The sequence below is a fragment of the Copidosoma floridanum genome, unplaced genomic scaffold (genome assembly GCF_036245765.1).
Source record: "Copidosoma floridanum isolate Cflo_tuat_1 unplaced genomic scaffold, Cflo_Japanese_pri ptg000020l, whole genome shotgun sequence".
Taxonomy (NCBI): domain Eukaryota; kingdom Metazoa; phylum Arthropoda; class Insecta; order Hymenoptera; family Encyrtidae; genus Copidosoma; species Copidosoma floridanum.
The window spans coordinates 32,293,695-32,321,057 of record NW_028321897.1 but is presented as its reverse complement, the minus strand read 5'-3'; the positions used below and the strand labels follow the sequence as shown (position 1 = coordinate 32,321,057).

Here is a 27,363-nt window from a genome sequence, read left to right as displayed (position 1 = left end):
TTATTTCAGTAAATACATTTTTTTGCTACATGCTTTTTTCAAAAATTTGAAACATTCATTCTTTTATCATTGATTTGTTACTTTTAAGATAAATAAATTATTATTCATACAATTTTTTCACATTTTTGCAGAACTTTCATAAATGAAAAAAAGAAAACATTTCCGTACTGTATAAATATAATAATTAATTTTTAATTGCGGTTTCTTCTTTCGAAATTTTTCCTTTGTGATTGAAAACAAAATTCAAAGAGGGGGAAAAGCGCAAATAGATGCTGCAACGCTGGAAATTGTTTTTCTTATTAGGATGAACTTACGTTCACGCTTTTACGTATACTTGGCCCCTTTTTTTTTGTGTTAATAATAATAATAAAAAAAAATATCGATCCATTTAAAAATAAAACAGATTCATCTGTAGTAATCTTTCATACAAACCCAAAAATGAGAGCTTTAAACAGATCTTGTAAATAAAATTCAAAGTAATTTTTCCATAATGTTGCATGTTAAATTGAATATTCTTTAAATTAAACATGTGAAAAAAGGTACAGTTAAAGAATCTGCTTTTTTACAAGGGTATTTCTAATTTTCTTAGGAAGTTTTTTTGAAACCACCGGAAGATTTGATAAAAGAACACAGTCTTGTACTGGCCAGCTGCCATATTGTTTACATTGTATTGTGCCATAAAATATTGCTTATAATTGTTCTATTATTAGATATAAAATATTTATTTAAACCACACCCAATTAACGTAGGCATACTTATTCCAACGATAATTGCACCACCTTTGTACATAATATCGTTAAATACGAGGTATACTTATATTTATAATTATATTATTTGCCATATAATTTTATAGAAGAATAACTTCTTACTTTGGTACCCAAGCATCCAGATTTACTAGGTGCAAAGTGACATTTTACTTTGTGTATATTGAGACAGTATATCTGCTCAAAAGTTTGATGGATATCTCAACAAGTTAGAGTTGTTCGTGCTACAAGTTTGGAAGACTAGTCTTCTAACGTGAAAAAGCATACCTCCCAAGCAGTGGAAGTCTCTTTACTCCTGTTTTGAATAGTAAACGGCCTGCGTCGAATTTCTGTACCAATTTTGCCTCCGTGTATACTGACTTCATACTTTCTGACGAGTTAATAGCAGTTAGTAGAAAAACTTGCAGTGTATAATCATTACCTTTGCCGCTATCTGTAACGATAATATGCATAATGTTTGTTGAGAAACTTAAACTTTTGTTTTTCCATGGTTGTAACATTTAATCTAGTATTTTGGCCATAAATGAATGGTTTTTGTACAGTGAAAAGAAATTTCACTTTTTTCTTAAGATTAAAAAAAATTATGTTCATTACGTATATATTAATAATACTTTTAATACGTGGAAAAATGTAGTCGTGTTTGCGGTGGCGCAACGGTAGAGATGCAGTTCCGTCGATCTCCGAGGTTAAGCTGCATTCTTCGTGGTTAGTACTTGGATGGGTGACCGTCTGGTGACCATTCAGGTCCCGCCGTTTTGCCTGTGCTCTTGATTCTCGAGGGTCGATTAACTGTTTTTTTTTTTGCTTCGACATCGTGATCGTAGGTGTAACTATGAGTTGGTCCAGATGTTTATATGCGTATAAACATCTGGTCATAACTCAGGTGCACCGAAGGCTAAAAATCACTATTCTTGTGTAAAAAAAATTTATATCTGAGCCTACGGGCGATGATGAACAATAAAAAAAAAAAAAAACTATACATCTCATAAAGAGAGTATAAAAATGAAGTGTGCAACAAAATAGGAGCTAGTCCAAGTAACATTCAATAATTACCGCAACTGTGATATTCAAAACTAAATGAGAAATCGTCGATAACTAGATCACTGTCACGACAAACTGAAATTTTTAGCTAGTGATCGAATAGTTGAACTAGTTATATTTAAAAAAAATTTTTTTTTTACTTTTAATTTATTAACCCTTACGTTGAAGCAGCTTAGTAAGAATTTAAATAAAATTTAACATGCTTGGCACCGGCTTTGGTATGAAGACGTATGGATAAAATACCACATTCTATTATTTCTCAGTTAATTTGGTAATCACTTTTAAGAAGAAAATTTCTATGATTGCATGTTTATTACCATTGTATTCAGCTAGGGTAACGATAAATATATATAATCTAAAACATACTTTTTTTTGTATGCGCAACGTACAATCAGCTTTTTAAAATCATAATAACACATGAAAATTATACTTAGGTGTGTTAACCCAAGGCGAATTAGATAATGGAAGAGGGAGATCTAGATTGAATATGCTCCGGCACTTGCATGAAATTAAGTCTGGCAGAACATCTTCCATTTCCCACGAAATAATAGGCTTCGATAACAAAGGTCACGTTTTGAATTATGCTGAAATGTCGACAGCAGAAAAAATATGCGAACATGCTTCTAAGGTTGTAACATTCATAGATTTAGCAGGACACAGAAAATATCTAAGAACAACAATACTTGGATTAACAGGTAAAATAAGTGACTTCCCATACTTCAAATTATTTTAAAATTTATAATCTATTGGCTCCCTAATTACGGTAATGAACTATTTTTTTTACTAGGATATTCACCTCATTATGTAATGTTAGTTGTTGCTCCTCCAATTAATGAAGTTGTGCAGGAGCACGTTGCTCTGTGTTTGGCTCTTCATGTACCATTTTTTGTTGTTTTTACCAAAGTTGACTTAGGATATTATAATCCCCAGGAAACGCTTTCTGAATTAAAAAGTATATCTACTTTTCAAGGTTGCCATAAAAATTTTTTACTTCACAATAGTAGCAATAATAACAGTAACCAGGATAGGCAAAATAATGAGTCAAATGTCATATCGGTCTTCTCTGTTAGTTGTGTAACTGGAGAAGGATTAAGTGACTTGAAAAATTTTATTAGAGACCTGGTACCTGTTGAATTATCCCCTCCTGATTTAGATCCTGACTCCTGCTTATTTCAAATAGATGAAATATTCAGGTTTGTATTATAAATATTTTATAATTAGCATACTTTCAAATAGGCATACGATTTTATAAAATATAATGAAAAACTTTATTTATTATTTTAGAGTTGCAGGATATTCCAAGCCTGTACTTGGTGGATTACTAGTGAAAGGAATAATCTCCTTAGGCACAAGACTGCTGGTTGGCCCAGCTCCAGATGGCAAATTTAGTCCTGCAAAGGTTGTTAGTTTGCATCGTAATAAAGCGCCCTGCTGTTTTGTACGAGCATCACAAAGTGCGAGCCTGACATTAACGCGGTCCACTAAGAAGGATCCCCCTTTACCACATTTACGTCCTGGAATGGTATTAGTTTCGTTTCAAGAACAGCCTCATGCGACTCTTTTTTTTCAGGTATCTAAATCGTATTATCAAAATGTGACGTAAAAACTAACTACATCATTATTGGCTAAAACAAACTAACGTTCTCAAATCATTAAATTTTTTTTATTTGCCAGGATCACCACTTATTACTGTATTTTAATTGTATTATTGAGGAACGTATCAGCTGAAAACCTATTATCAGATACTCTGCATTCACAGTTATAATAAGATATGTAACACTCGTACTAAACTTTTAGACACACAAAAAAAAGATTCTATTAGAGGGGTCTTACTGATAAAAAACGATTAGCCTTTGCTAGGCAAAATTGATACACAAGTCTGCTACTAAAGAGATTCAGGACCTCTTGCATTCGTTAATCTGAAACACAAACCCCAACCCCGGCTAAAACTAATTAATATATTATATTTTTGAGTATAGATGGTTGTTACCAGCGTATTACAGATTACTACGTTTTTGCTTTACGATCCCAAGGTCCCATTAAGTTAGAAACTTCTGTTCAGTGTGTGCATTGAATTTTTCAGCTGTATTTATACATGTTGTTCGATAATATGGTATATATACGTGCGTTAAATTTACATTCACGTTTCTTCTGCGTAAATTGTATAAAAATTAGATTGTGCTTTATTAACCTTCATATAGTCTATGTACTCAAATAGAATTTATCAATTAGGCTCAATAACGATCAATAATTATTTTTAAAAATTATGCATATTCAGTGAAATTATTTTATTTGACTGTTTTGTGGGCACATTTTTTTCTATTTTTTTGTTTTCATTTTATCTTATCTGCTATTTTTAGATTTGACATCTTTTACGAAAAAATACGACTCACTTCCCTCTACACTATTCATTAAAACTATGAATATGTAAGAATGGTCTTGAAACTCAGAAAATTAGCTTGACAACTTGTAACGAATCTAAAAAATTAAATAATTATAAGAAAATTTTGCTTTTTTAATCACACAGCAGGATCTAAAAAATGCGGTTTAAAAAAAGTGAATTAACTTTTTTTTGGTAGGGAGGTATGATAGAATATGAACTGTTATGATTGACGATAAACTGGCACCAAGCTTCAACATTTGTGATGTACACTTTTATACCTCAAAAATTAAATAAAACCATTGCTACATAATTTATTTAACTCATTAACTCAAAAGAAGAATAATCCTAACGTAGCCGTCGAGAATATTTTCAAACATTAATATACCGTCACATGCGAGATTCCAAAGAAATAGAAGTGGTTTCGATCAGCTTTTATTAAATAATAGTATCCGCTGATGTGGCGACATCATTTGTCGTGGCTTCGCCCACTTTCTATTCATAAATAATTTAGATACTCGATTTTGTTCGAGTTAAAATTTGATATTTTTTACAATACACCATTTTTAGCTTCCAACAAAAAATTTGAGTTACCGTGAAAGTGTCTTGCACATATAATTTAAGAATCTGTTAACACCAAAATTAAATCGTAACACATGTTAAAATACTGTGCCACTACTATTTTCTAGATGCACAACATGCAAAACTACATTTAATCGTAATAGTATATACAGCTCAATCATTCAGTATAACATCATTGAATAAATGTGGAAGCTAGATGACTGTTGAATAATTATAATTATTTTTGATTGAGGTACAAATATCGTTAAAAGTACGGAAGGTGCGTTTCCGTAGATTAGTGCAGTAAACGGCAATATTAACAGTGAATGTATGTGGTAATAGTGTGGCCATTTCAACTAAGTAAATTTGAATTACTTAATGAATATCATTTGATCTTCGTAAACATTATTTTTAAAAGACCGTTCACAACACATTAAAGTTAATAGGGCATTTTTATCGGAAACTTTTATATTTAAATATTGGTTTGTTATTTCTTTTTTATGTTTGTTAATGCATTGACTATCTGCTGAGGGCAGCTTTGGTAGATTTACGAGGGCTTAACCATCCCAATAACACTCGTGGATTTAGAAAGCACATAGTATATTTATCATAGTTCTGATAGATCAACACCATATAAAAGCAAACAATTGAATGTTTTTTATAAACCTGACTTAGTAAAATTAATTATGAGAGTCGCTTACTTAGTGGACAGAAACTTTGGGATACTACCTCCTTGCCCTCTAGTGTTTGGGTGACAAAACTCTCTGGCAGAGCTTTTTTACAGTAAGATTTTTTGTAAGTACCATTAAAACTTCTATTTTAAAGTTACGGCTAATTTTAATAGTCTGTAATGTTCTTAAACTTTTTTTCAACTTAGAGATCCACTTGTTCAGTATTTTTAGAGATTTTTATGAACATGCAAACAAACGCTTTCTTTTAGTATAATATGTTACTGCATGAGACGTTATACATGCATCTATATCTATATCTATAAATCATTTTATAGTATGTAGTCTTAAAAATTGTAAAGGTAATTACGCCCTTACTTCTTTTAAATACATTTATTTTTGTGTAATTTTGTGTGATAATTCATAAAGTAACTCAGCATTGAAAGAAGATAAAAAGAATTTACAAGGAGCAGTATGCTTTTAACCCTAATGAAATTTTTTATCATTATATTATTACTTATTGACGCTGTCGTTTATTATCCCTTGATATAAAACATCGTTTGATAAGAGGGTTTACTGTCCTTACTCTAAAATTTTTCTGAAAATGTTTTATACGAATTTCCAAATCCGTCTACTTTTTATGGACTGCCACAGTGTATTTTTAATCCCGGAACCCATCACAATACTTTAAAAGTAGTGCCAAAATATTTTTATTTGAAATGTAAAATCCAATAATTTTAAATAACTGCAAATTTTAAGTCACAAATAATTAATTTCTAACCACCACGATTTTTTACATGTATCTTTTCGAATATCATATATAAATTGTGCGAGATATTTCACAACCTTTCCATACCCTTGATATTAGAGAAAACTCCCATTTCATTGTGAGTTAAATTTTTTTAAACAGGTCATTAACAATCAATCAATAGAATTTGAGACTTACTTTGATTAGTTGCGATAGGTTTATACAGCAAAATTATTCTTCTAAAACATTTTTCTTCAATCTTAATTTTTAAAAAGTTGTTAACAAATGAACTTTTCACTTTTTTTTCTAAAATTGCAAAATTTACATCAATATTTAATAAAAAAAATAGCATAATTTTATTGTTGAAATAAAACAGTAGTTGTAAGGAAAATGTATTATTTTGTGCTAGTTGAGAAGAGGGACGATTAAGGAGGGGTAATAGCGGTGGCTTAGAAAAAGACGGCGAGGACGAAGTTATAGTAAGTCAGAAAACGTATCTGATTAGAACTACAGTACTGAATGTCCCCGACAACTTTTTTCTTCTGTCTTTGCGTTCTTTTGCTTTGCTAAGCACCCTGAAGAATGGGCTGTTATTACTCCAAATTGCTAATCCCATAAAACTCCAAGCTGCTTCTTTCTGACTGTAGTATTCTCTCTGTATCGAGCTGCTGTTTTGTTTCCCCTTGTTTGTTTGTGTGCGTGTGTGTGCGCGTGTGTGTATTAATGTATGTGGTGCTACTCACTTGGTAACTGGACTTTTGAGACCGGGTACTATGGCCGGACGACTTATTTATAAGTAACTAATTATATATATCAATTATTCATTTTTCATTAATTTTACAACAGTAGATTTTCAGCAGCTTAAAAAAATCTTACATTCTAGATAGTCTATGGGACAGAAGGATTAAGCCGCCAATCAAAGTCCCTTGAAACACCAAGATTTTTTAGACGTACTTTGACCTTCCGAATCTAAATTTGCAATGTATTTGATCGTATCGAGTGTTGCTTAATTTTTATTAACAAATTATATGTTTAGAAGGCTATAAAAAGTTAACAAAGACCGTTAGGACAATAAAAACCAAGCCAAACTATTACGTTGTCATTAATGAGTACTTTAATTTTGAAAAGTTTCCATTAGAAAAAAATTATTGCACAATTAGTATTACAATCTAGTTTTCGTGCCTATCGTGCTCCTTATTTTCATCACAACTTGTGCTGAAATTAATGTTTTAAGTTGCAGAATCTCTTATTTATTATGCAGTAAGATCTAATCTACAATTAGCAGCCATAAAAAGTAATTTAGTAATTCTTGTCTCTTTTTTAAATGCGCTCATATACCAGAAATTTTGATAAACTAACGGTTAGTAATATGTTTATAAGCTGACACCGTTTTTAAGTACAAAATAATGAATACTGAAACCCTCCTAAATTATAGCATTTTTTTTTACAAAATACGCCAGTTTTGCAGATTTAAAAAATGTAGATTAAAATAAAAGTTATTGCAAAATTAGCTAGAGGATGTGGTACGCAGCTTCAGATGAGTGACGCGCCTTGAGTAATGTACTCGCTATTTGCATCGTTACTTAAATCCGGCTGGATGCGCTAGCTAACTGTAAGTCTATTTTGTCTGTTATTGTTTTCTTTGCATCGCTATTAATAAGAGCTCACAACTTGTATCCCTGCAGCGTGAATGGAAGCCAGTACCGGCCCTTCTCTCTCCAATCTTGTGCTGGGATCTCTTCGGGTGTACCTTAAAATGAGAGGGTAGTTACGTGCAAAAACGCTTAAAAACGAGGATCTCGAGAGGGAAGCGCAATTTTCTCGCTTATGCTTCCAATATGACGTTTCCAAGATTGTAGCAGTGGTCCAGGAAGTGATGTTCTGTGAAGTTGCAGCCATAGCATCTTGATTTACCTGGTGTGCGCTCAGTTGACTTTGCGCTACGCCCTCGGCGCCTTGGTTTACTACCATCTTTGTCCTCTCTTTTTTTGTGTTGCACTATTTTCCGCTGTTCTACCTTTTCATTTTCTTTGTCATTGCTGCCCTTGCTGAAATTATTGTTTTTCTGATGTGTTCGGATTAGTTGCTGCAGTAACTTTTTCTTGGTGCGTCTGCTTTTCATTCGATAATTCAATTTCTAGAACAAGCTCAGTACCATCAGGATATCGGCCGTTTCTGTAGTATCAGCAGCACTGATTTTTGAGGGTGACTTGAGTTTCTTTGTCACTGGTACTATTTTTAGACAGGTCAGCTCTGGCAGTACGAAATACTTTGACGCTGAAGGTTCTTGAAAGTTTTTTTGACCTGTAAGAGTCGTTCGGCCTCCACAGCTTGAGTTTGCAGGTCCCACGAGTTGCGCATCTCATGCCGTTCAATACAGAGCTGTATTTCGGGCCTCATATTGGCAATGAGCAGATTGACTTCTACTTCTGCGTGCATTGACGGGTTTTACCGGCGCAGTATGGCAGTAAGTTGCGTTACGTAACCCCGTACTGGCTTGCCGTCGTATTGTTGACGCATTAACATGTCTTGTTTCCGCTTGTGCTGCAAGCTTTCGCCAGTATCGAACCACTTTCTGACTGCAGTCACGAACTCTGACTAGGTTCTTCATCTCCATTCCTCATTGAAAAACCATAGAAGCGCATTGTCGCTCCTTTCCTTCTCCTATGAACTGGGAGTCCTACTTACGCATTCTTGGTCTAGAACACGAATTTGTTCTTTGTAGTGGAAACTGTTGGTCGCTTGAACACTACTTGTAGAAGTCTCCCTTCATCCCTCCTCAGGTAAGACAGACGTCCGATACCAATGTAACGGAGTAGCTGTAAGGCTTCCGCTTCTCGATATCCCCTATCTCATGAAGTAAGTCCTCGTTAGTGAAAATAGTGCTGCGTGAAGGTATTCTGAAACTGTACTTTATAAGCTGTGATTTCGGTAAACCACGCTTGATTTTGCGTCCAACATCGACGAATTTTTTAGCACGTATAGTGCTATTGAGCGGTTCTTTGTATCTTTATCTGTCTTTCTTGATAATCCCAGTTGAGACGCAAATCGTCTATTTGCCTTTCCATTTGCATAATTTTGATAGAAAATTCAGGCAGTACGGCAAACGGCTTAACATCACTTGTCGTAAGCCTGAGGACCTTCATCTTCATGTTCGTCTGAACTGATATAGAGTATGTTTTTCGAGAGATATCCTGGAATTTTTGATCGTAGAGTTTCCATCGGTCTAGTTTGCTGAGGCATTTTCCCTTGCTTTGCTTTTTTTTCATCGATCACATTGGCGTAGGTGCCGGCCGCTTTCTCGTCATCATTTTTTTCAGACTCCTTTTGTCAGGTATACGTCTTTATAATTTTCTTTCTCAGTATTGTGAGGTTCTTTTAAATCCTCGTCCAATGCAATTTCAATGAATGAGGAGCGATCGACGCAACATGTAGTCCTGTCTTCAACTAAATCAACTTCACCTGTAAAATCCTGGGGATTATATTCTCCAGACAACTAGGGGTAAATGAGGGTATTATAGCAAGTTTTTTTGAGTGGTGAGCTTTAAACATTTATTTAAGAAATTTAGTTTGTCTAATCGTTGTAGTTTTTTTTTATTATTAATTTTGGACTCAAAAACTACTAAATTCCGCTTTTATAACTGCATAAACTAATAAATAATAATTTAAAAAGAGGTTTAAAAATTTAGTTACCAATGCTGGTATTAGTGCGGGCCTGTATCTATTATTGTGCACGTATTATTGTGGTCAATTTCAATGTTAAATCAATGGGATATCCGCAATAATACCATCATAGTGAAAGAAGTTATGTGTGCACCAGTTATTGTGGACGTGATACTTTCTTATGCCAATATAAAGTTTTTAACGCTATTTTGGAACTGAAGTTCGATGAATTAGATACTCTACGACTTAATTTAATGATTTCAAGTGCTCACTTACCATAACTCATCAGTTCAATTAAAATATATGCATTATTTGAGAGTTCTGCGATAACTGGAGTAACCGCAATAATAGAGTAACAGCACAATATGCAAAAAAAAAAATTGGACGTGTACCTGAGTGTAACCCACGCTGAGAAGAGAAAAGATTTGAAGATTAAGAATTAGAGCTGACTGTACACTTGAACGTTAGTTAAACGCATTTTTAATTTTAAATTAATTTTTAAATAATTGTTTTAGTAATCAAGTACTGGCAATCAAGAATCCAACAGTGTGTTTCCTTTGTTTTTAAATTATATGTATCCATTATTTTTTAGGAATCACTGGCGATTAGAAATCAGGCTGGTTTGGTTTTATCAATTAAAAAATTGTATACTCAGGCAAGCAAGCATTAATGATAAAATAACAAACTGAATTTTAGTATCTATTATTATAAAAATGTTTTTTTAGAGTGGTAAGTATTGCCGATTGAAAATCCTACTATTTTTTAGTATTATGTATTAATAAATTGTTTTCATAATCAAGCAAGTATCAGTGATTATTAACCCATCTGTTTCTTAGTATTATTTATAAATAAATTGTTTCATCAGGCAAACAAGCTTTTAAAATAAGAAACCTTACTGTTGTTTTGTGTTATTTATTTATATATTATTTTCTTAGGCAAGCCAACATTGGTGATAAGTCATAATTATTCATGAATTGTTTGCTTGGACGAGCAAGTCTCGGCGATAAAAAACTCGAGTGTTTTCAAGTATTGTTCATTAATAAAATATGCTTGAAGGAAAGCGATCATCGGTGATTTAAGACCTTACAGTGTTTTTTTTTTATTTCGAATAAAAATGTGTGATTCGTTTAAGAAAGCATTGTAGATTACAAATTCAACTGTTTTTTTGTAGTAATTTATCAAAACTCTTTTTTTTTTAAGTGTGCAAGCATCGGGAGTCAGAATCTTAACTGTTTTATAGTACTATTGAGTATGTAAATGTGTTTTCACGCAAGCAAGCATCGGTGACTAGGAAACCAATATTTTCTCAAGTATTATTCATTACTGAATTGTTTTATCAGGCGAGCAAGCATCGGTGATTACAACTAGCTCTAACGGTTATAGGCGTCGTTGCTATTCTTATAACTAACTTCGTACTGTCAGAACATCTCTTGCTACAACAGCATGCCACGGAGAACAACCTTGAAGAGTTCGAGCAGCCACATCTGCTAGAAATATTATCAGCCTCTGACTGAAAATATTACCACTGGCTCTTTTCAAGACCACCATAAATCATTTAGTTTACTAAACCACCATCAATCTCATCGGTCCCTCTTGGAGCCATCTAATATAAAATTATCTTTATCGGCTACTTTAAAACCAAGTAAGTCATTCACTGGCAGACGTTACTAGCAGAGTTATTCGTCGCGAGACTGGGAACCCCGGCTAGCAACATGCCTGCATTAACCTTATGACTCAAAGCATTCAACGAGGAATCACCGATCCTTTCTGAGGTCAGCGCTTGGGAAATGTGATAGTGAATTTATAAAAGAAAAATAAACTTGAGCCAACGTGACAGTCTTTAATGGCAAGCAACACGAACCACCTGGTGGTCTAACTAAGCTGGTGTTGTGAGAGCACCTTTTACTACAATAGCAAGCTAGGGTAAGCAACCCTGAGGCGTTCAGGTAATCATATTGGCTGTTAATTTCTCAGCCTCCATGGTTCGTCCCAAAGGCACATCTTCAGAAGAGGTATTCTCCAGGTCCCGTTCTCTGACCAATAGTGAGCAGTTGGTAATTCGGGAAACGACTTTAAAACGCAGTATTCTTTAGCTTCCTGTGGCGTATCTCCCTTCAACACGCTTTCCATACGCGGAAACTCCGAAGGCAAGAGTCAAGTTACTCCGAGTCCAGATCCCTAACTCTGCGATTCCCGTCGGTTGAGCCAAGTCCAGTGGCAGATTTTTAGAATATCAACGATACATATCCTTGGATAAGCGATTAACTACCTAACTGTTTTTGGTACAGTTTGTTAACCAAATATATCCTCGAGCGAGCAACTATTGGTGATTAGCAATCCAACCAAATTTCAGTAATATTTTTGAAAAAATATGGCCGTAGACTAGGAAGCGTCTGCGATTGAAATTGATACTGGTGTTTAGTATTGTTTGTAAACAAAAGTGTCCTTAAGTGAGCTATCATCTGTAATTACTAACCTAACTACTATGGAAGATTATTTATCAATCCAAGAATCGGTGATTAGCAACTAAACTGTTTTTTAATATAGTTTTAAAAAAAACTAAAATCTTTTTAGCAAATATCGACTTAAGTTTGTGTGTTTTTTAATGTGCAAATCGATTATCAAACATGTAATCGTTAATTTAAAGATACCTCATTTTTGGTCAGTATTCTGTTGAAAAAAAAAAAAAAAAAAAAAAAAAAACTGTTAAATTGCTTATTGTCGATAACTGCCAGCATACAGGTACAATTCGTTACTTATACTTTTAAACAAACAAGTAGCTAGTTACGGATGCTTCTTCTTCCAAGTGTATTTTTTATTATTAAATTACTCAAGCAGGTAAGTGTGATGCGCGACAGTTTATTGTAACATATTTAAATACTCCAACTTTTTTTTCCTCTGAATTTTTTTTTCTTTCAAATTGTATGGTGTGTTACGTGGGAATTGTGGAGTTTCGGGGTGTAAGGGGATTGAATACACGTGGAAAAAAGTATATATTCGTTTATTAGAGTCTCAAAGCAAGAGCAGTCGCGTGCGTGGCGTTAGGTTCGGAGGCTGATCGGAGAGAGAGCGGGAGAGCTGATAACGCTCTGGCCCGCCGCCGAAAGGTGATTATCATACTCTGTATCCGCTGCTCATGCGCCGTGAGAGGTGAGTCTTGGGCGCGAACTTACAAAGGTTCTAGATACTGTACGTCACACGTCCGAGGCCACGCGGTCATCGTCCTCGATGGCCATACTGGTTTGTGTGTGCAAGTATATTTGTGTTATGTTGTCTGTGAATTATTTGTGTATACATAATTGTTCTTGTTTGCGCTGCTCTCTTTACATTATTTTTGTATAATTATATTCTTTGTATAGTTATTATTTATTTAATTATTCTTAATATTTTTTTATTTTTTTATTTATTTATTTATTTTTTTTTTTTTTTAATCTGTACACATCTTATGTATAACCCTTTTTATAACATCGTCAGTCTCAATGATCATCGCGGATTGGTTGTTAACTGAGCTGGTAGTCTTCTGCCTTCTGATCCTACCCGCTCGCCCAGTAGCACTTGTACCTCTCGTGCATTAACCATGGCCCTCTGGGTTGACAAGTCTTGTAGTACTGAGTTGGTGTTTCCGCGGTTCCTCTCCCGTCTGCCTGTAATAATTCTCAAACCTTTAAGTATTATTGGACCCCCCCATTTTAAAAATCCAAAAGATCCGGCTGCCACTCCTAGTGCTATTTCCGTTGCCAACAATGCGTATTCCTTCCAATTTGAGAATTCCTCCTTTGTTTGTACTAACTCGTATGCCCGTTGGAGTATATCCGCTAGCTTAGTACCTGTTTTTATCCTATCGTCAAGTCCGTGCTCCTGGTTATCGAGTTCCTGTAGTCCGTCTCTTTTTATCACTGCTTCCATTAATTCCAATAACATACCTCCTTCAGTCCCTTTCACCTTTTGTAGTATATCCTTCAAGTTTAGACTTGCGCTTTCAAGCTTCATTATGCGATTTTCACCTTCCTCTTGTCCTGGATCCAGTCTTGTATCCAATGCTTGAGCTATACAGTCCCTTGCTAAGCTGACTACCCCAGAATCCACCACCTTCAGTGTCTTCTGTTCGGTGTGTTCACACTGTATGTGGACTTTGTCCTTTCTCGTGGTGGTAAAGGCATGTTGGTTTTTAGCATGGAGACGTGTCCAAAATGTGCCCTTTAACTTGGCTAATATTATCGGACATTCTTCTGCTTTCTTCACTGCAATCCCCAATATGATATGTATCTCACAGGGGTGGTCCTCTTCGACTTCCTGTGTTGGCTCCATTTGTGTGCATATTCGTGTTTTTCCTAGTCTTTTACATAGTCTTATCACCTCTTGCAGGATTGGCGTAAATCTTTTCTCACTAACACTGCTCGCTATGTATTCGTATGTTGGCTGCAAATATGCCACTAAATCCGTAGTATTTAAGCCTTTTTGTTCCACTGGCAATGATGATATCCTAAGAAGGTCCAATTTTTCTTTTGTAACCAGTGGTATCCGTATGTAATATATTATTCTGCCGTTAAATGCCATGGTCGTTATTTCTGAGATTTCTCCGATTTCTTCTTCTGTAGTTATATTTTCGCTTACTGGAATCTGTAGATCTGGTCTCAGCTGCTCTGCCAAAATTTTTGCTTCCAAAATCGCTCTCAATGCCGCATCTGGTATATGTGTCGTTCCCCGACTCGCCAAGTATATTATGTCCACCGTTGTTCCAAATTTTGATATAAGTTTCTCGGCTAAGTGTTCAAATTCGCCCACCATTTCTGTAACTCTGTCATAATTGCCGAAGTACTCTGTAAAAATTTTTAAACCTTCCTCCGTTATTCTTCCAGCTTTATCTTTAAACGTTTTTATATCTTGAAGGTATCTTTCATGATTTCCACATGTTATGACTCTAATTTGTTCTGTTAAGTACTTAGTTGTTTCCATTGTGTTAGTCAGGATCGCCTCTACTAGCTTTTGTATTTTCTCTTTTTCCGCGTCAGTCACACCTCCCTGCAGCGCCTGCACCGTCTTGCTTTGATCATCGATCTTTTGGCCTACTACTGTTCTATATGCCTCTTTTACCCTATCCAAGGCCCTTAGGACTTTTCCTGCCGTGTACTCTACTTGTTCTATACATTCGTGTTCCTTTTTTATCGTCACCCTGCACTTCCATTTTTCTTGCTTTTTCGCGTCTAAAAACGAATTTACCTCCTCGACAACGTCATTCCAATCTACATACCATATCATTTTCCATTTATGCGACTGCTTGGACTGGGCCCAAGCTCTCCACCAATATTCCAGGGTTTCTTTCAATTTTCTCTATCTCTCCAGGTTGCTGTGTCACCGGCATGGTTCCAGCCCTGAAACATAAGATTTGTATTTTTTTTGTCCATACCGATTTGATTGCTGATCTCGTAAGTCGTCCGAAGGCCACGCTTACGAGAGAAGTATACTATTTTGGTCTTGTTGTTTCTGATATCTCTCTTTTTTTTTTTTTTATTTGCTTCTTACTCTTATGCGATTTGTTTTTGTTATCCTGCTTTATCCCCCGAGTTCCCTATTATCTAACAATTGGGTTTTTATAACGCATGCTTTCTTGATTTTATCCACGTGTGTAATTCTTGTTTCATTGCCACGTTTCAGTTTTATATTGTGGTTTTTGTAATTTATTCCTACGATTTCGTATGGTCCTTCGTAGTGATCCTCATATTTCTTTCTCGGCTCTTTAAGAACATAGACCATTTCCCCTTCCATGAAAAATCTTGTGTTCAATTTTTTGTCGTAATAATATTTGGACCTGTACTTCGCCTGAACTTGATTCATGGCTGCTATTGTCCTTAGCCGCGTAATTGTTTTTATTACGTCTTCTACACATTCATCATACGTTTGTTCATTCATTGTTTTCTTGAAGCTAGATGGAATTCTGGCTGGGTAGCCCAGCAATACTTCTTGAGGCGCTATCCCCGTTGCTGAGTGTTTTGTCGAATTGTAAGCGCACATGCACATGCCCAAATGATCGTCCCAAAAGTCATCTTCATTTACGTATGCTTTTAAATATTCCGTTAATGTATGATACATTCGTTTTATTGCGCCGTTACTCTGTGGATGGAAGGCTGTTGTTCTAATTTTGTCTATTTTAAATACCCTTGCGAACTCTTCCAACAGTTTGTTTTGGAAATGTGCCCCTCTGTCTGACAGCATTTTCTCTGGGGCGCCAAAGTATGCAATTACTCTGTTTAAAAGTGCTTTTGCTGTTTCTAACGCCGTCGCTCTCTTTAATGGTACAAGAATTATATATTTCGTGAGCCAGTCCTGAATTGACAATATGTGACTATTGCCATGAGCCGATGGTTTTTTTATCGGGCCATAAAAATTAATTGATATTTTTTCAAATGGCCTAGCTGGTGTATCTGTTACGACTAGAGCCTGTTTTGTTCTTACTCTAACAAGTTTCTTAGATTGGCATGATTCACAACCTAACATGAACTGACGTACGTCCGGTCGCATATTTCGCCAGTTATAGTCTTTCGCAATTTTGTTGTAAGTCTGGTTCATACCTCTGTGGCCTCCTACCGATGACTCGTGGTATTCTTTGAGTACATCAAATCGCTGCTCCACTAATGGTACTACTAAATTATTCAAGTACAACACTGCCGATATTTTTGTGTTTTCGAAGATGTTTCCAAATTGCTCTGCAAAATAGTCCCACTGTGATACGCTTAGTATTGCTATAGATCTCGTATAATACCTACTGACGTCAACTTGTTAAACAACATGAGCTGTTTTAAAGAAGATATGCATTTCTTAATATCCGATTTTAATCCCGCACTGTCAAAGTGCTCTTTCACGTACAACTGCATTACTGATACTTTTCTTGCTCTAGATAGGAAGACCTCTCCAACCCTCCTATTTTCTTTAGTCATGGCTGTTGGATTTATATAACCTCTCTCGTGAAGCGCGTCTATGGCTTCTGTGTCCGGTATATTTTCTGTTATTGTACAGAAGGCTAAGTTGTCAATGTATCTTAATGGGTGTTCATTTATTTTCTTAAGCCTTTGGAATGGTGGTATATCTTTATCTTCCTCTGGCTTCCAGGGTGGTTTTTGTACTGGTAGTCGTGTCTGGCAAGCTCTGTACCAATCTAAACCTTGTATACTTATATTGATTTCGCCATCATCTGTGCTTTCGGCATTATCACCTGCCACCATGCTCGCATTAAGTAACTCCTTTCCATTTTTATCATCGCTAACTTCTTTTTCGTGACTTTCATTGTTTACGTCGTCATCTGATATTTTTGGTGTTTCTTGTTCCGCTATTGGGCTAGGCTCATCCGGTGGTTCCGGTGGAGGTGGTGGCGGATCGCGCTTCTTTGGTATTCGTTTTTCTTTTGATCCATAATCTGACTCATCACTCGTCTCGTGATCTGTTTTGTTGTTTTCCTTTATTTTTTTATTAACTCTACCCTTGATTTTCTGTCTCGTATATGGGAACTTGTTTTCTTTCCTTTTTCTCAATGTTGCTCGTCTCGCCCCTCGTACTATCTTACTGTCTTCATCACTTTAATTTTTGTATAATTCATTCATTGATTTATAGCGTTTTTGTCCTTTTTCGCAGAGCGCCTGATAGTGCTCCGGCTCATACCGCATGTGCTCATATTCATCTCCTTTTATTCCTGTGTAGTGATGACACATTGGAGGTCCATCTCCATTTACGTAGTGCACACATATGTTCTTTTTGAACTCCTGAGAAAAGACAAAAATGCACTCTCCATCCCCAAACTCGTAATCCTTCCTGCAAAATTCTCTTAGTGTTTTCCGGGTCGACGTAGTTTTTAATATGTTCAGAATGCAGTTAGATTTTTCTTAGCTGCTTTGCTGTTAAGTCCAGATCGAACAGTACAATAAGACTATAAAACAAGCAATTACCATCGCCCTTTACATCTACTAAATCCCACTCTTTCCATGGCTCTGCACAATTTCCGTCTAATCCACGTTTTTGCTCATTAAGTGCATCGTTTGAAATCCATTGGTTGTTTTTGCTTGATTCTTCATCATTTAAATTATCGAACGCCCCAGACGTCTCACCATGATTTAAGGATAGCCTTTCTCCCTGATTATCCCACGAAAGATTTGCTCCTTCGCTGCTGGTCTTGCCTTCACTTTTCTCTTCCTCACTTTGATCTTCCGTACTTACGGTTTCCTCTTTTTCTTTGTTTCGATTACCTTTTTTACTTGAATCCCTGCTGCTATCTTCTACCTCCCATACATATATTCTGACTCCTGGTTTTCCCTCTACCTCTCTTTCTCTGATGTCGACAAAAACTTTTTTTTTGAGTGTATCTGTCGTATCGGAAAATCCTGCGGGACTACATGGAAAGTGCACTTCATACCATAGATCATTGTGTCCACCGTACCTTTTGTTTCACGTTCTCCATGGGTTACTCGAATTATTTTTACTTTTACATTTTTATCCAATGGCGAATTTTCTTTTATATAATCTTCTTTTAGTATCAAGATCTCAGCACCCATGTCAGCATAGAAATCTGATCTTTTATTTCGGAAATCCTTACTCTCCAGCGTTACTGTTGGCGGTCTGTGTCCTACTGCTGCATAATAAATTAGTACCGTCGTGACTTCTTTCTTGTCCTCTTTTCCCATCGATATATTTTTATCTTTTAGATTTTTTTTTAAATTTAGCTTGATTTTTTGAGTATTAATTTTGTTTTTGTTTATCTCCTTTCCCCACACCTCCGACTGTATGGGTTTTTCTTTTTTCTCTCCAATTTTTCCATCGTTTACTTTTGGTCCTTTAAAATACGTAGCCACTTTTTCCCGATGCTCGATGTTGGGGGAGTACTTCGAGCATCGTTCTAAAAATTCGGCTTCTGTTTACTAGAGATATCACCCCGTCTAGGTTCAGCCTCCCTTGCGTCTTGTGTCCCGTTTGTGTGTCTAGGCTTATAACGCTCGTTACTATTCCTATCATAATTATTTCGGCTATCATCCCTACCACTGTCTCTTGGGCCGTAATTTCTGCCATTCGGCTCATAATATCTATTATTACTGTTGTTATTGTTGTTATTGTTTTCGCGATAAGCATACCCTCTTTTAAAATCTCTCGCATATCTGCCGTAGTTGTATTTATTCTCTGCCTGAGCCATATTATTATGTCTGTAGTCTCCGGGTCTTCTTCCACTATCATTATATGATCTTCCACCTCTTCTTTCTTTACCCCTATCCTGGTACCTTGTATAGTACGGTGCTCTGGTCTCCTCACCGCGACCTTTCTTCACTAGCAGCCCTTTTTCTATGTCGTGCCACAATGAACGACACTCTTCTGCTTTGTGCCCAATTCGGCCACAAGAGTTACACTTGTTTACCTCGTCTTCCTTTTTGTTAAATTCTTTTTCCCATCTCTCATATTTATTGCTGTATACTTGAGGTGATTTCATAGCCATCATATCCTCGACTTTCAATGCCAATGTAATGGCCTTTGTTAGCGTTATGGGCCTATGCATTGAAACTTCGTGGTTGTACGGGGGATGAAGGCCTAATATATATTGGGTCACTACTTCTTTTTGAATATTTTACTTAAATTCCTGTCTTAACATTTCAGAAACTTCAAGGTTTGTTTCTTGAAGCCCTATGGCCCTGTTAAACAACTTTTGCATGCGATCTGAGTATTCTTCTACAGATTTCCTATCCCTTTGTCGTTCTGACCTAATTTTTGCCATAACTGTCTCTGTGCTACTGATGGCCCCGTACCTTTCCGTAACCTCCTCGAGGAATTCTTCAATAGACTCAAACTGTGTGATTCTATCATTTAAATGTGCTGCCGCTCGACCTTTTAGCCTGCTGGATAGCGTTGCCAAAAAATATAGGACGTCTCTGTCGTCCACCTGCCGGCCTATTGTTCTTACTACCCTTGTGAACGCCGACAAATTTATTGGGTCCCCTGTAAATATTGGTATTGTTGGGATTATTGTGCTCAATTCTTTAATTGAGTTATTTATATTCCTTTCATTCTCCCGGTGATGCGGCGATCTGTGTGTAGATCCACCTGTTGTTTGCTCTCACATCTCCTGGTTATTTTTAAAATTTTCGAACTCCCGCATCGGTCTAGCTTTCCTTCTATCTCTGTTCTGGAATTCTCTTTCATTTTCTTCCCCCTCCCTTTCTGGCCATATCTGGAGCAACTCTGTCTCCCTTCTCCAATTGCCAAGCTGATTCCTAGCGGGCCCCCTATCTGACTCATCCCCTTCCTCTCCACTATCATCACTACGCAGGGGCTCTATATATGATTTTGAGGTTCCGTTTCCTCTAATTATTTGCTTAGGGCCCTCTTTTTTCTTATCTTTTAGCACGACCGTCTTCATGACCTTAAAAATTTTTTCAATTAAGTCTTTTGTTTTTTTGTTCGACTTTTTTAACTCTTTGACCGCCTCGGGATCGTGGCAAAATTGTAACCATAAACTATCGTCTGTTACGACCTCCGCGTCTGCTAAGCGGTCCACCGCCCCACCTACAACGTTATCAATTTTTCCCGACTGCATTTTGTTTTATTCGCTTGGTTTTTTTTTTTTGTGTTTTTTTTTTTTTGTTTGTTTGGTTGTATTTGTTTGTTATGGGCCAATTTAATAAAACTTATCGCCCAGCAGTAATATTATTTACCGTTTATATAAATTTTATCTACCTGGACAGTATTGTAAGCAGTATGATCCAAAGCATCTCCGTGTCCGTAAACAAAGTGTCCAAAGAAAAATATTGCTACCAGAGGGTGCGTGGTGTGATGTAGTTTCGTGTTTTGGCTCTCCCTTGTTTTATTTCCTGACGGTGCCGGCCTCCTGGTTGGCTGCTGAGCGCCCACGCTGGTACTTGACACCTGCTCGTTTCTCACGTGTCTCGCCGCGTGTGTTTTCTTAACACTGTATTTTTTTTTTCTTTTCTTGTTATTATTCACTGTTTCTTCTTTAAATTCTTTTTTTTTTTTTTATTTCACTTTTCTTTTCACGATAATTCTTTTTATTTCCACTTACACTGCACTGTGGGTGCTTTCCGACGACGAAAGAAAACCAAAAAAAAATTTTCTATCACTTTGTCGTACACAACTCGCCACACGTCGAGCGCCAAAAATTGGGGGTTGGGTTATCTACAACCTCCTGTTACGTGGGAATTGTGGAGTTTCGGGGTGTAAGGGGATTGAATATACGTGGAAGAAATTATATATTCGTTTATTAGAGTCTCAAAGCGAGAGCAGTCGCGTGCGTGGCGTTAGGTTCGGAGGCTGATCGGAGAGAGAGCGGGAGAGCTGATAACGCTCTGGCCCGCCGTCGAAAGGTGATCATCATACTCTGTATCCGCTGCTCATGCGCCGTGAGAGGTGAGTCTTGGGCGCGAACTTACAAAGGTTCTAGATACTGAACGTCACAGGTGCATATAAAAAAAAAATTTTATGCTCTGTTTTGTATAAGTAGTAGTTGAAAAAAATGGTTTTAGCACAAAGAATGCATTATACATTATACAAGTTTTTGTTTTATGTTTTCTGTTTTAAGTTTTATTTTATGTCACGTAACTAAATAAATATAGTAATTTATTCAATCAATAATGAATAAATTATGCAAGATTATTATATTTGTATATTTCGAGTTACATATTATTTCAATGGTTTTTAAAGGCGCTTATTTTGAATTTGATAAACAAATAATAGCAAAATGTCATTAAATAATTATATAAAAAAAAAAAGAATGAAAAAGGAAATGAAATAAAAATACAGGAAATAAAATTTTAAAAAATGAAAAAAGCGAAACGCATTAAAAAAAAAAATTAAAGAAAAAAAGTAATTAAATTAAATATGAAAAGAAAAAGATATGAATCATAAAAAGACTCGAAAAAATACAATAGGATAAAAAAAAAGGAATAAAAAAAAATTAAATAGAAAAATAAAAAAAGAAATGAAATACTTATAACATATTTTATTAGTAAACAATACTGAAAAACAGTAGGGTTTTGAATAGCCGAATCTTGTTCATGTAAGCAAACATTTTATTATGATTATTACTAAAAGATCATTAAGTATTTTATCGCCAATTTTTGCTTACCTAAGAAAATAATACTTAATAATAAATGCGTTTCTCATCTATGATTCTTTCCCCCCCCCCTAAGAAAACAATGTATCAAGAATTATTTCAAGGAAAAGTTGAGTTTTTAAGTGCTCATCCTCGCTCGCCTGCAGAATCTATTTTTAATAAATAATTCTGAAAAACATTCGGGTTTTATCACCGATGCTTGTCCGTACAAAAAATAAACAATTGATAAATAATACTAAAGAACGATTAAATTTTTTGTTGCCAAGGCTTGCTTGTTTGAAGAAATAAATTTTCAACAAACAATACTCAGAAAAAGCTCAGTTTCTTATCGTCAATGCTTGTTTGCCTAAAAAAACATTTTATTTATAAGTAATAAAAAAAAGTTGGGGTCATAATCATTGGTGCTTGCTCGCTTAAGAACATATTGCATTATTAATTTCTAGAATTTAGTTGTGTATCTTACTGCCAATGCTCGCTCGACTTAAAAAGTAATTTATTAATAAATAATAGATGGACAGCTGGGTTTCTCATTGCCGATGTTAGCTCACCTAAAGATAAAATTTTTTAACAAACAATTTTTAAAAACAGACGAGTTTCTGATCGCCAATACTCACTCCCCGATAAAATCTATTTAGTACTATGCAATACTTAAAAACAATTAATTTTAGAATTACCTACCTTGCTTGCCTATAAGAACAATTCATTATTAAGTAATACTAAAGAATAGCTGAGTTCTTAATCGGCAATACTTGCCAGTTGATGGAAACATTTCCATAATAATAAATATTGGAATTCGGTTTGTTATTTTATCGCAGTACGTTTTCAATCGCTGATGCTTGTTTGTCTAATCAAACTTTTCACAATTGAGTATTTCTGAAATTTAGTTAAGTATCTTACCGCCAATGCTAGCTCATCTAAGAAAATGATCAATCGATAAATTATACTGAGGTAATGCTGAGGTTCTTATCACCCATGCTTGCTTGGGTTACTAATTGTCGATGTTAGCCTGCTTAAAAAAACACGTTATTAAAAAATAATACTAAAAAATAGTTTAGTTTGCGATTTCCAGTGCTTGTTCCACTTAGTGAATAATATATTTTATCGAATAATATTTAAAAATGGTTCAGCTTCTCATCAAAAAGCTTTTTTGCTAAAAAATTGTTGTTTTAATAATTATTACTAAAATTTATTAAGGTATCTGATCTACCCGCTTATTTTATCAACCAATGCTCGCCGGACCTAAAAAACAATTTGCAATCAATTATAGTAAAAAAAACGTTAAGTTTCTCACTGCCAAAGCTTGCTTGCGTAACAAAACGTTTCAAAAAAAAAATACTCAATAAAAATTGGATTTTTTATCGCCGATGTTTGCTCACCTGAAAAAAAAATCGATGAATAAAGAATCCTGAAAAACAGTTGAGTTTTTAACCGCCAATACTTGCTTGCCTACGAAAACATTTTATGAACAAATATTACTTAAAAAATCTGAAGGTTATATGATGCTACAAAATAGTTGGATTGGTAATTGCTGATGCTTACCTAAAGATATTCTGTTAACTAACTTTTACCTATAAATATATTGCTTTCTAATTCTTAATGCTGGTTGTTCTCCAGGATATATTCTGTTAATTAACTATTCTACGAAACAGGTTAGTTGTTAATTGCCAATGGTTGCTTTTGCTTACGATTTTTGAAGTATCATTTTGTGGCATATAACTTTTTAAAGCATTTTTTGTGGACCAGATCGTTCATACGATTTTTATGGAAATACTCATTTGTGTTATGCATTTTTGTGTCCATAGTGTAATACTTACATAAGATTAGTACAACAAAAATAATTTTAAATAGCCTGATGAGTTGTTTTGTAGTATGAAGTGTAATTTTATTATACGACATTTAGTGACATCATATATACTTGACTTGGTTATGATATTAAATTATAAGAAAGATCTTAAACTATGAACTTGTATTTTAAATTTTACTTTCTGCTCGGGCTATCCATGGATTGGTTGTGCCTCACTTGCAGGATCTCACAATTTACATAAACTTAGCCACTGGTTGTAATTGCGAAGACGTGAGACTTGCAGGATAATGTGTGTTATAGTCGACATGCGTATATTTACAGTAAACGAGTTAAACCACTAACTTATTTGAAGAAACTATATCATTTCTGTTTATTAAGGTGATAAGACTATATTTGAGTTTATTTCGGCACAATCCGTTTAAGTTTTTGATATTCTTGAGACAATGTCTCGTAGTTTAATTGTAAGACATCAGACTAAAGTACCGTAGGTTGAGGGTTCAATTCCCCAGAGTCAAGTTTTTCAAAAATTATACTCTGTTTTCGATTTAATATTCACAATTATTTGTTTCAGTACTAAAAAAAATTAGTAATTAATAATGTTTTTAAGCAACCTTTATCCTAATTAAAAGTGATTCGTATGAGATATAAGTTCATATAAAATTCTAAATATACCTGAAATATCGTTATTTCTGCATTTACAAATGTAATGTATAAATTTTTATCTTGAAAATTTAATTTATTTTTGAATAAAAGGAATAAAATGTTTTAAGAATTTCACAGATAATTTATTAAAATATTAATCGATAAAAAATTTTAAGAAATACGAAGTATCCAGAAAGTGTCAAGCTCTCGCTCATAACATACTGCTAACATTAATTTTTAGTATCTGATAGGTGATATCTGTCGGAATGACCTTTATATTTTTACATATTGAAGCAGTTCTAAAAGATAGTTTGATAACTTGAGTGCATTAGTCGTATTCATTAAAATCATTTTTGATGTGATAGAGGTGCTCTTGCAGCGTACTCTTTAATTAAAAAAACAGCAAAAGTTACTAAAATCTAATTTGGAACTTAATAACGACTAATAAAGATGTGTTACTTTTAGCTGCACCAAATACTTAAGTACTATAAGATTAGATGAGTGGATGGGTACGTTACTGTCATAAATAATCCAGTCATAGCTATTTAACGAATTAAGTTGTCATTACTTCACTACTTCATGTAAACTACTACTTTGTAAACTTTACAGTAGAACTTCTTAGCAATTTTTAAGATTTTAGACCATACTTATACAGCGTTATCCCTTAATAATTGACAAAAAAACTAATATGCACCTAATATTTTTATTAATTTAACAAACAGTTTTTAGCCGTAGCATAGTTGCAAGTTTTTTCGAAGTCTACTCCAACTGTAGTTGAATATTACGATTACAAGCATAACTCACAGTTAATTTTTCAATGACATTTGCCAATTTTTAAGCAATGGAAATTTTTTTTTTCTGTTATTATCAAGCATAATGTGACCAATCTTCATATACAATAACATGTAGTATGTAAAATAATATGGCATGTCCATGAACTGCTCATACGAAAAAGTTAATGAGAAATTACTCATTATATTTATATCTGATAGAGGTATTATAACGTTGTAGCGCCTCATCATGAGCTTAAATCAGTTAGTTTTAGACAGACTTTGTACAGTCCCTTAAATTTTCTTTATTTGTATGCATTGATGTATATATTCCTTATGATCTACACTGGAATTAATATCTCGAACAATTTTTTTTTAAATTAATACTTTTTTTAGGCAACTGTGATAGTAGTGTTTCATGCTACCGCTATTTACCCAGGATTTCAAGCAACGGTACACATTGGAAATGTGCGACAAACTTGTGTCGTTGAAGGAATAATGGGAATTAAAAAAGGAGGATTGCAAACAAATGACACGGCATCGGTATTATTCAGATTCCTGACTCACCCTGAGTACGTCCACGTTGAAATGCGTCTTTTACTTCGGGAAGGCCGAACAAAAGCTATTGGAAAAGTGACACAGATATTTCCTTTAAAATAATTTTCATGAGTGATAAAACAACAGATATTATAATTGACCAATAAAAAATTTTTTAGACCTAGTGTAGCTTTTTTTAAATATAATGATCTGCTTAAAAAGTTATTTTTTTCTTTCTTAATTTTTAATACTTTTATTTATAAATTTTAAGTAATTTTTTCGTTTACATCAACTAATTATTAAAAACGAGTGTTGATTTTTACGTTTCTTCAACTGGTTGTAAAAAAACTAACAACAATCAATTAAAGAGCAAGTAAAGTTATTTAAGTGCATATATTTCATAATTTTGTATATTTTTGATTATTTAACAGTCAATACGAAGTCATAAACAACTACTGTTCTCAAAAATAACCGTCTAAAAAATGGAATCTTTTGTATCCTTCTGTTCTAGTTTTAACGACCTTTTAAGAAACAGCTTCTTTTGTCATAGATATTTTACACAGACCACACTTGACTTTATGTTAGGCACATTAATTATCGAAAAGACTAAATGGTTATGTCAAAAATGTGATCAAATATAAATTTAGTTTCTTTTTTTTTTTTGCAACTTTTTGTTGCAACTATGTCATTCTCACAGGAAGAAGTGATTTTTATAGTCCTTAATCGTTAGTAACTTATGTTATGAATGTACTTGAAGAAAAAAAAATTGTATCGATCACTAAATTTTTAAGAAAATAGCATATTACGTACCTACCTAGCTCCACTTTTTGGCCATGGTACGTATACTTTTATCCTTACACCTTCGCCGAAAATTCGACACAAGAATTCATATGATTTGTACTCCTCGTTGTACTCATATTAATGATTCTTGTAACCTCTACTTCTGCACTGCATGTAGCGGCCACGCACCTGTGGCAGTCGATAATTTTATTTAGAAGTCAACGCGTTATACTTTTTGAACCTCTACCTCTGCACTGGATGCAGCGGCCACGCTCCTGTGACAGTCGATCATTTCATTTAGAAGTCAATTTATGCTGATGTTTTTTATTGATTTTATTGATTTTGATTGATTTTATATATTAAAAACAAAAAAAATAACTATAGCAGAAACTATCGAGGATCTCGCGCTGTCAAAGCAATAGTGTCTGATCAGGGTATTCAATACATCGCATATTTCATTTAAGCATAATGGTCATGCGACGTCATTTACCTATTCAATACGCAAATGTGAAAAAAATAATGTTTAAAAAATGAAATAGTTTACTACTATAACATTTCAATATGACGTGTGTTATTTAGATGTGTTTTACATAAACAAAATTCAAATAACTTGTTAACAAATCTTTGAATTGCTCATGTTACTTGAATATATCCAATGATTTCCTGTGTTACATAAACTGTAAAGGTTATACGTCCGTTAGCCCTATATGTATATAATATCACTTCTGCTACTGCTTTTGCTGCTCCTTCTCCTCACATAATATATAACTGTTTATGGGTGATTCTGCCGTAACTAGCTCAGATTGACTTGAAAATTTTTTTAAAAAGAAGTTGGTTAAAAAAATTTTTTTCATGGTATTTTTACTCACAACATCAGTAACAACAATCTTAAGCCATGCAACTATAAA

General features: G+C 34.5%; 1 protein-coding gene across 3 annotated transcripts in view; it reads left to right on the top strand.

Annotated features, from left to right (window-relative positions):
* LOC106636373 (GTP-binding protein 2) overlaps window positions 1–25,855 on the top strand; it is a 249,705-nt gene extending 223,850 nt beyond the window's left edge. For all 3 annotated transcript variants that reach the window (XM_089593772.1, XM_089593771.1, XM_089593773.1), the window contains exons 4-7: window positions 2,240–2,500; window positions 2,593–2,998; window positions 3,090–3,375; window positions 25,535–25,855. In XM_089593772.1, coding sequence (XP_089449898.1) covers window positions 2,240–2,500; window positions 2,593–2,998; window positions 3,090–3,375; window positions 25,535–25,798 — 1,217 coding nt within the window. In that variant the 3' untranslated portion in view covers window positions 25,799–25,855. The remainder of the gene's footprint in view (window positions 1–2,239; window positions 2,501–2,592; window positions 2,999–3,089; window positions 3,376–25,534) is intronic.
* Window positions 25,856–27,363: the final 1,508 nt, after the last annotated feature.